The sequence below is a fragment of the Zingiber officinale genome, chromosome 9A, assembly GCF_018446385.1.
Source record: "Zingiber officinale cultivar Zhangliang chromosome 9A, Zo_v1.1, whole genome shotgun sequence".
NCBI classification, from domain to species: Eukaryota; Viridiplantae; Streptophyta; class Magnoliopsida; order Zingiberales; family Zingiberaceae; genus Zingiber; species Zingiber officinale.
The window spans coordinates 91,509,337-91,520,038 of NC_056002.1; the positions used below are offsets into that span (position 1 = coordinate 91,509,337).

At 35.4% G+C, this 10,702-nt stretch overlaps 1 protein-coding gene and 1 long non-coding RNA gene across 2 annotated transcripts in view; one reads left to right on the forward strand and one right to left on the reverse strand.

The window, feature by feature from the left end:
* Positions 1-819, forward strand: part of LOC122021219 (protein SHOOT GRAVITROPISM 6-like) — a 67,898-nt gene extending 67,079 nt beyond the window's left edge. Inside the window, exons 49-51 of the mRNA XM_042579304.1 lie at positions 48-141; positions 214-321; positions 398-819. Of these exons, the coding sequence (XP_042435238.1) occupies positions 48-141; positions 214-321; positions 398-562 (367 nt within the window). The 3' untranslated portion in view covers positions 563-819. The remainder of the gene's footprint in view (positions 1-47; positions 142-213; positions 322-397) is intronic.
* A 5,838-nt stretch (positions 820-6,657) lies between these two features.
* On the reverse strand, positions 6,658-8,668 carry LOC122020323. The gene is made up of 2 exons (XR_006122191.1): positions 8,178-8,668; positions 6,658-7,019 (listed from the first exon to the last, which is right to left on the reverse strand). It is a non-coding gene; the product is annotated as an uncharacterized LOC122020323 (long non-coding RNA).
* Positions 8,669-10,702: the final 2,034 nt, after the last annotated feature.

Genomic DNA, 10,702 nt, shown 5'->3' on the forward strand with positions numbered 1-10,702 from the left:
AGTGAAAGGTTGCAATAATATGCAAGCCTATTCCTTTCATGCCACAGAAGTGATTATGAGGATTTCATAAGAGATTTGTCGAGGCATGCGAATCAGTTCCTGTCTCCAAGAGTTGCTAGTTATTTGGCATCATTGATCCAGGTATTAGTGTGAGAAAACCTTTGCGCATTTGCTTCAATTGAACATTCCTGATTGTATAATTTCGGTGTGCAGGCATTTGATTCGCCTTGGCCAGTGATACAAGCAAATGCAGTGTACTTCTCCAGTTGCTTGCTGTCGCTTGCCGAAGATCAGCGTTTATTGGCTCCATACTGTTCACAGGTTTAGTGAAGGGATTCCAACTAAGTCATCGTAGTTGATTGTGTTAAAGATACTGAATGACATCCTTTTCTACCAGGTCTTTCCGGCATTAGTGAACAAGATGAGTAAGTCGAGGGATGCAGTTGTCCGAGCAGCATGCTCTTTTGCACTGGGTATTTTGATCAAGGCTTTCAACCCACTTGCTTCTGCAACGCCACAATTAGATCAAGCTGACCCTAGCAGAAGTAATATTTTTGAATAAGCTCTTAGATTTCAAATCCATCTAACTGACAATGCCAAAGTCAAACTAAAAAAAATCAATCATGGTTTTTAGATTCTGTTTTTTTGCAAATAACATCATTTTTTTTTCTTTTTGTATAATATACGTTTGTGTTCATATAGTGTACAGAAACAGATGCATCGTACATATTCCTTGTCCTGAAAACCCTTATAATTATAGGGTGTCTTACCATGTAATTTATTTATTCTGTAAATTAATGTTGTATAGGCATTTATTTCCATTGGAGCGTGTGTTTTAATAAAATGTTTCTTATGATATAAATGTTTATTTCACGCTTGTAGTCAGTGTGTCCATTTAATTTTGAACATGGGAAATTTTCATATCTTTTGTAAGTTTGCATCCTTATAATATTAAACATTTTATCCCTACTCATTAACAGTGTCATTATGTGATATATTTACCATGTTATAATATTATATGTTGGGGGTGACATGATAATAATTTAAAAGTTGTTTAGGGTTATATGCTCTAAAGTATTTTTTAAAGGAGGTAGACTTTAGGAGAATGAAATTTTTTTGTTATTTAGTCCTTAATTTGTTTTAGCTAGCACGAGGTATTTAGATCTTTGGGCGGATTAATCTCATGAAAATTTTTCGCCGGTTAAGATAAATCCAAAAGTATTTATCATTCCATGGGAGGAACGTAAGTTGAGAATGAATCTAGGGGTGATTAGTATAGGATTGTGACACGTTAAAAGAGGGGTAAATAACGCTCGTGATTTTTTAACATTCGTTTAAAATTAATCGGGTAAAATGATAGCGAAATAAAGACAAAAAGAAAGAGAAAATGCTAATATACCAAGAGTTACTTAGTTTGAAGCTTGTGGTGATTCTTACTTTAAGGTCCGCATGTGAGAGTGCTTTCGATGGACAAATACTAATCAATTCAATGATTATAAGAATAATTACAACTTTAGTACAAGTAATTTGAATAACAATAATACTAATGATTTGGAGAATCAAATCTTAAGCGTAGTCGTCGTCAGAGCGGCTTTCGGGCGTTGAGGAGGTGTTTTCTAAGCAATATGCAGAAGCGGAAGTTGTTCGAAATGTTATTCTTGAAGTGCTGGCCGAATCCTTCTTTTATAGTCCATTCCGGGCATCTGGACCCTCCTCCCTCGGGTGCCTCCACAGGGTTGACATGGCGTGTTCTCGTTAAAACTCGATCTGCAAAAATTATCCATCTCCAGGTGCCCGGACCACCCCAGGGCTCTTGGACCGTGACGTAGGTCTGCCAATCATCTTTCTCTAGCTCGTTGTGACGATTGATTTTTGGCCGTCCGGACGCCTGGAGCAACTTTGGGTGCCCAGAGCAACTTTGGGTGCCCAGACTGCGAGGGCGCTTGGCCAGGCACCCTGCTCCGTTTGAAGCTAGTTCGGGCGCCGGAGCAGCTTCGAGTGCCCGAACCACCATTTTCATGATTTTGTTTTCCTGCAAAATCAGATTAGTTTGAGCGAATAACATGTAAAGAATGATAAGATTTGACAACTTTTGGACTGCCCGGTCCTGACTTTCAGTTTCGCTGAAACTCTAGATTGGAATGACGCCTACTATTCTCTCTTCGAGGAACGCATCATCACCTACTCCTCTCAAGAGAAATTACTTTTTACCAGATCGGTCCTCCAGACTGTTTAGACTTTTACTCCGCGTATGAGACTTCAGGACTTCATGCTGAACGTCTGATCCACTACTCGTCCAGTCTTCCACTTGGTGTCCACGACCCCCAGGATTTTCACCTAGAGTCCTCGACTCTAGGATTTCACCCAAAGTCCTCGACCCGCTAAGATTTTGCCCAGTCCCCCGGACCAGGAATTTGTTGCCTAACCGCAGCTAAGACTTTCCACCTGCCTAACCGCCGCTAGAACTTTCCTTTGCCTAAGATCATTTATGACTTTCCTGCATGTTGGATCGAAAAAAATTTAGATATCTCCACAATAGCATGATATTGTCCACTTTAGGCCTAGACCCTGATGGCTTTGCTCTTGGGCTCTCCCCAAAAGGCCTTAGGCCTAGACCCTGATGGCTTTGCTCTTGGGCTCTCCCCAAAAGGCCTCATGCCAATGGAGATATTTTTTCTCTTATAAACTCATGATCTTTCCCATGTATTTCCAATATGGGACTATGTTTGTAACCTTGCAACCCCAACAATCCCCCCCTCAAACAAAGGACCATAGGCTTACCATGTCCGATCCTCGACCCACCAGGTCTTCTTGCCCCTCGGTCTACCCGACCTCTGGTGTCTGGCTTACCACGTCCGATCCTCGACCCACCAGGTCTTCCTACCCCTCGGTCCACCCGACCTCTGGTGTCTAGTCCTCTTGATCCGAACATAGGAGTCCCCAGGATCGAAAAGAATTTAGATATCTCCACAATAGCATGATATTGCCCACTTTAGGCCTAGACCCTGATGGCTTTGCTCTTAGGCTCTCCCCAAAAGGCCTCGTGCCAATGGAGATATTTTTTCTCTTATAAACCCATGATCTTTCTCATGTGTTTTCAATATGGGACTATGTTTGCAACCTTGCAACCTCAACACTGCACACTTAGTCACACTTGTTAGATCACAAAATAGCTTAACTTTAAACCCCTTCGCCATTATCAAAACACTAATTCGATCGTCTGGTGCTCCCGACACCAACAATCTCTCCTTTTTTTATTATGGCAACCTAGTTCAAAAGTTAAGTAAAAATATACAAAATAGTAAAACATTAAACAAGGCAAAAATATGGCAAAAATATTACTCACTCCCTCTTAAGTATTTTACTTTTTCTTAAAATAAAGCTTTTTGACTTTATTTTTAATATCTTTCTCCCCCTTTGACATATATAAAAAATTATTAAGTAGAGAAAAAATTGTAAAAAAACTTTAATTTTGAAAAGTTAACTTTTTAATCGTTTTCTTTTAAGCTCCCCTGAAAGTAAACACTTTTCTCTTTTTTTTAAAAAAAATATGTTTAGCTTAGAAAAAATCTTAGCTAAATACTTAGCTTAAAAAAAATTCTTAAAAAACTCAGCTAAATATTTAGTTTTGAAAATATTTTTTTTGAAAAATACTTAGCTAAATAATTAGCTTTGAAAAGATTTTTTTAAAAAATTAGCTAAATACTTAGCTTTTGAAAATGGTTTCTTTGAAAAATACTTAGCTTTTGAAAATGGTTTCTTTGAAAAATACTTAGCTTTGAAAATAATTTTCTTGTAAAAAAAAACTTAGTTAAAAACATAGCTTTAAAAAATAATTTCTCTTAAAATTTTGAAGAATAATTGAATTTGAAAAATTTTAACTTATAAATCTTTTGAAATTTTGCTCAAAAAGAAAACTTAAAAAAAATATTAACTCCCTATATCTCCCTCTCTTAAAAAGTTTAAGTAAATTGTAGGGGATAGTGACCTTAAATAAGTCAATTAATGTCATGATTAATGACTATGATCTTAGAGTTCAAGCATGAAAAACTTAAGTATAAAAGTATGGAAGTAATTATCTATTTTCCTCATTTTCCATCTTATCCATTCTATATTATTAAACATATTCAGCTTATGAGTTTGTGTGAGATATAGTTAAGTTAATTTTTAAGTTGATTTTAAGTTTGAGAATATTATTTCCGACTTTGAAAAATATTTAAATTTTAAATTTAAGATTAAAAATTTAAATTTAAATTTAAATTAAAAAAAAAAGATTTAAGATTGAATATTTAAGTTTAAATTTGAAAATTAATTAATATTTAAAAATTAATTAATATTTGAAAAATAATTAAAAGTTTGAAATTAGTTAACATTTGAAAATGATTAAGATTTTAAAGTTTGAAATTTGAAAATTAATTATGATTTAAAAAATATTTAACATTTAAAAATAATTAAAATTTAAAAATTAAAAATTTAAAATTTAAAATTATTTATTATTTGGTTTAAGTTTGATTATGTTTAAGTTAAGTTTGATTAATTTGAATTATATTTTTGTTGATTAAGTTAGGTTTAATGTAATGTTCGAACTACTTATTTAATTGAGGAGATTTATTGGATTAAATTACAATTTAATTAGAATATGGATTTATTTAATTAAGGAGATTTATTAGATTAATTACAATTTAATTAGATTTTGAATTTATTTAATTAAAGATATTTATTGAGGTAATTGTAATTGTTCACTTGATTTAATTAAGAATTTATTTATATAAATATATTTAATTAATTAAGTTAGCCTACAATTAGAAAATTTGGATTAGTTAATTATATCAAGAAAATAGAAAAATACAAATATATAAAGACTATTTATATAATTTATGTGGATAAATTATCCATCTAATCAATTTGGAAATGAAATATAAATAATATATATTATATATATTATATATATAACACAAATTATAGAGTATAAATTTAATGTAACATATATATAATAATTAAGAAACTATAATTTGTGAATTATAAATGGATAAAACTTTGTATATAGGAATTATAGGACTTACAATTTATAAAGGGATAAAACTTTGTATGTATATACAAATTTATACAACGTAAGATATATAGCATAAATAAAATTAAATAAGGAAAATATAAGATATAGAACGTGTAAAAATATATAGTGCATATAAATTAATTAAGAAACTATAGTATTATAAATTATATATATCATAAATAAAATTTATATAACTAAGTAAAATATATATGGAATTATATAACCATGAATATAAGTTTCTATTTAGACTTAGTATTAAGTTGTATAAAAATAATATATAGGACTTAGCATTTATAAAATTGGTAGGAATTAGAAATTGAGACCAAATCCTAAGTTCCCTCTTTTATTTAAACCCTTACCTAGAACTTTGCCTTGTCTTCTTGTTTCCACCGGCCCTCACCTCACCCAACTCCATCGGTTCTAGAGCTCCAAGAGAAGACAACTAAAGGAGGGGTTGGTAGCTAAGATTTAAAGGCATGCTCTCAACCATGTTATTGTTTTATTTATCTTCTATGTCTTGTGAAGTTTCGGATTTTATAGTTTGTTAGGTTTGGTTTTGTTGTGGTGTAAATTAGCCTCAATGGGTGAATGAATTTTATTTTGGTGTCTTCTGTTGAAATGTAGGAAATTTAGTTAGCTTTCATTACCAATTTACAGAACCCTGATCAGATCAAAGATGAATTTCATATGATTTTTATACCACTGACTGATGAATCTGGAATTATGTCATTACCCTATTGCTTTTGGTTCTATTGTGGTGTAAATTAGCGTTAGTAGGTGAATGAATTTCACTTCAGTATCTTCTATTTAAATGTAGGAAATTTAGTTAGCTTTCATTACCAATTTACGAAACTCTTTTCGGATCAAAGATAAATTTCATATGATTTTTATACCACTGACTGCCGAATCTAGAATTATGATTTCATTAGCCTGCACTGGAGGGTGTTGAGAGCTTTGAAGTTTATTTGGGCTTTCTTCTTTATCTCTGAATTCCACTATTCCGGGTCCATTGGATTTCCAAAGTTGTCGACGGGAGCCTTATAGTCTCTAGTGATGCTGAACCACTGGTCGAATTCGGTCTTTAGATAGACCTTCATTCGCTTCTTCTAGTATCAGAAGTCATTTCCATTGAAGAGAGGAGGGTGGGCAGTGCTGAATCCCTCGATTTGGGCCATAACTCTTGCACACAAAGAAACAAGGAAGAGGATCTAAGACTTGGTCTTGGATTTAGCTGTGTGGGAGAAAAAGAAAAAATTTAAGACTAAATTGGTGTTGCACCAGTTCAGTTTATTTTTCTATGAAAAAAGAATTTTCCAAAGAGGTAATTATACCAATTTGGATTATGTCAAAAAACTTAAAATCGAAAAGAAAAAAAACACCCCCTTTGGCTTGATTGGTGGTTGCATTAAATCAGAGTGGTACTTGCTCTGATACCACTTGTTGGATCGTAAAGTTCGCTATAGGGGGGTGAATAGAAATCGTTAAAACTTAATCGAGTAAGCAGCGGAAACAGAAAAATTGAAGCAACAGTAACAAATCAATTTTACTTGGTTCGAAGTCTTCGTCGACTCGTACTCCAAAGCCTGCACGTGAGAGTACTTTCATTGGGCAATCACTAATAATTCGTAAAAGTATTACACAATTTTGGTACAATAATTATAAAGAATACCGACAACAAGGAAAATAAAACTGATTCACAGGTTGTCGGAGGAGCTTCACAGCCTCGCAGGAGCGTCTTTGGAGTAGCGCACAAGAGAGCAATCGTAGAAGAAGTTGTGTTTGGCTCTTGGTGGAAGACTGCTTATATAAGCAATTCCGGGCACCCGAATTCCTTCCGGGTGCTTGGACCGTGACATCGACCCAGCCAATCAGCGCGCTCCAAGTTTGCGACGAGATAGAGTTTTGCATTTCGAGCGCTCAGACCAGTTCCGGGCGCCCGGACCCCTTTTTCCAGGAAAGATTTTTCCTGCAAGGAAAAGATTAGTTCGAGGCAATAAATATTATACTACCTTGTAAAACAAAAGTTAGCACAATTTATAAAAACAGAGTAGTAATTAGATTCTATCTCCTCGAGACCAGAATTTAGTCAAGATCTCAACTTAGATTTCTGAAATGGATCTAAGTTGGATCGACGCCTATTGTTCCCTCAAACGGGGAGTGCGTCCTCACCAAGTCACTCCCCTCCAGTGACTTACCTTAACTTACCATTTTACCAGATATCCGGTCAGCCCGTCGACCTGTCTAGGCTTCGTGCCAGCTATCCAATCGACCCGTTGACCTAGCTACACTTCGTGCCAGCTATCCATTCGACACGTTGATTATGACCCAATTTTATCGTGAAATGGAAATCAAACAATGAAGTATCAAACCCCTCCTACGCTAATGTAGCATAGAAATGACTTGGGTCGTCCGCCAACGAATGTAACGGTAAGTGATAAACTTAGGATCGTATGTTATTCCTATTTTTAGGATTTTTAATATGAAAATGGGGGTTTTGGATTTTAATTCTAAATCTAACAAATGAAAAGAAAAGCAAGTAGGAAACTAATCTAGTGCTAGAGTGAAATCTAACTAAGTGTCAACAATTAATCCACAACGCATTGTCACTTTACGTTATGGTTTAACTATCAACACAATTAAACTAAAGAAGGAAATAGCAAAATATTAAATGAAACATAATCTAATAAATGAAAGACAATGCAAGTAATAAATCTAAATCTAACCTAACTATAATTGCAGAAAATAACAGAGCAACATGAAATAAAGTAAGCATTTAACGAACCCTAAAGCATTAAAGAAATCTAATCTAACCTAACCTAATTACATTCAATCAAAACTAGAACATAACAAAATTGAAAGAACAAGACAAAGCAAGAATTTAACAAACTAAAATACATCAAATTAAACCTAATTATTGGCTGAAGCAATTGATCGAACATGTTGCGTGCATAAAACTAATTAATCATAATATGTGCAATTTAAACATGGGGAATCAAGTTTGATACAAGCATTCAATCAAAAGCATCAACACAAGTAAATTGACAAAATTAATAAACATTAACATGAATAAAACTAAGCTAATCCAACCATAATCCACACTTTAACTTCAAGTACTAACGACTACCCTCGCCGTCACACAAGGGCCCGACTCCGGAACCCCCGAAGTCGGTGGACAGTAGCTCACTGTCGGAATGCTGCACGCTTCAACACGATGATGGTGAACGGATCTTCCACCGAAGAGCCCCCTCGGATGGAAGTTGATCGGACTGTGATGGACTGCCGGACCTCTCTCTACTCTGCCACCTGAACCCCAAGTGGAGGAACTTTAGAAGTTTGTCAAAAGATGGAGGTCACATCAGAGAACCCCTCCGATGAGGTGGAGTTGGTCAGAACTCGTTGTTAAAGCTTGCCACTCCCTGAGAAAGCTGCTGCTGTCGCCGCTGGAATCAAGAAGAGGAAGTGGTGGGCTGTGGATGGTCGGCCGGTGGCAGTAAAGGTAAGGGAAGAGCCGCCGGCTGGTGGGGAAAAGAAAGGATGAAGAGAGGCATCGGCGGTGGGAGTTGTCATGTGCCCTAGCCACGCGAGGAGAGGAGTGTCGCGAATAGAGATCATCTCCACAGTACCGTATGCGTGAGTGAAAAGGGGTAAGTTTCTTAATGGGTTTCGGGGTTGGTTAAGGAAAGCGATCCGAATCCAATAAAAGAAGGGAAATGGGTTATGAAATTGGGCTTCAAGATTGGGCTTTAAGAGTTGAATTGGGTTCTTCCCTCTTGGAATGAAATGATCCAAATTCTTCAAATTAACTCATGCTCAACCCTAGCTTTGGTTCCAATTAATTTGACTCAACTCATGTCTATGAATCCTCTTTAATTCCTAACAAAAATCATGAAATAATGCCAAAATTAGGGAGAGATTGTAATAAGCTCATAAATATATCCTAACTCATGATATAAAGCAAGATTTAAATGAATGAGAGGATAAAAATGCTAAGTATGAGAGCTAAAATATCACATAAAAATGCTACTTATCATCCGTCGACCTAGCTAGACTTCGTACCAGATATCCGATCAACCTGTCGACCTATCTGGACTTCGTATCGATTATCCGGTCAACCTGTCGACCTAGTGGGATTTCTTACCAGATATTCGGTCAGCCCGTTGACCTATCTGGACTTCTCCTACACACTTAGTTACATCATTAGAGCATAACAAACCTAACTTGTCATTCATCAAAACTTGAGTTCGACCGTTAGTGCAACCTGCACCAACAAAACTAACTTGCTCCTTAAGGTGGTCAATTTCCTTAAGTAGTAAGTTATTTTATTCCTCGAACTTTGTCAATTTTTTAAATAAATATTTTACTACTTTAAGTAAATTTGACTTGGAATAAAAAGACCATATTGGGACCTTTGAAAATGGATATAGATCTGTGGCTTTTCTCAGACCCAGTGTCGGTCTCGGATTCATACTCTTCTTTGGAATCAGAGTTTTTATTTCTTGCCATAAGGCAAGATGACTCAAGTGCTTCGGTTCTTCCACATCAGATTCCTCAGAAGATGACTCGTCCCACTTTGCTTGGAGAGCTTTCTTCCTTCTTGTCAACTTAGGCTTTTCTTCCTTCCAGTTTGGGCATCCGTGTTTAAAATGCCCCTTCTTGTTGCATCCTAACAAATCATTTCTGATTTATTTTAAGTTTAGCTGACCATTACCTTCTTGGTGCTCCTCTTGAATTTCTTTCTTGTCAGCAGTCTTCAGACTATATTAACCAATTCTTCTTTGTTTGTTAAGTCCGAGTTGGACTCAATTTCTGATTGATTCTTTATTTTGGTCTCCTTGCTTGGTCCTGCATATAGGGCATTTCCTTTCATGGCTTGACTCAAGTTAAACTGCTCATGTAATTCTAGTTCACAAAATAATTCGTCTAACTTAAGAATTGAAAGATCCATTGAAACTTTGTAAGCATCTATTATCTATGCCCACAAAGTATTCCGTCGGAAGGCGTTAGTGCGTACCTTATTGTGTCGCGGTTCTCCAAGTGGTGTCCAATCAAATGGAGGTTGTTGAGGATATCTTTGAGTTCCGTGTGCAGTTGGGTGGTCGTTTCTTCGGAAAACATTTTAATGTTAAATAAATTATTTAATAAAAGATCTCTTTTATTTACCTTTGATTCATGTGTTCCCTCATGTAGTTTTACCGGGTGATCCCAAAGTTCTTTTGCGTTGTCGTAGGGCCCGACTCAGTTCAGTTCCTCCATAGTCAACCCACACTGGATGGTGTTAATCACCTTGTAATTCAGTTGTGCCTTCTTGATTATTGGAGGAATCTAGTTTTTTTGTTCTAATAGCTTTCTGTCTTCCATTGGAGGTGTGTATCCTTTAAGTATGGTGAACCAAAGCTCGATGTTGGACTTGAGTTAGCACTCCATTATATTTTTCCAGTAGCTGAAGTTTTCCCCTTTGAATAGTGGGGGACGAATAGTGCTATATAGCCCTTTTGGTAGGAGTTTGATATTCTTGCAATCACAGAATTAATAGAAGAAAAATTTTCAAGACTCTCATTTTTGGATTAGTAGTGCGAGATAAAAATAAATAAATGTATAGCTAAAGAAAATCTTTTTAAAGACTAAAAAAGTTTTTTAAAACTGCTCAAA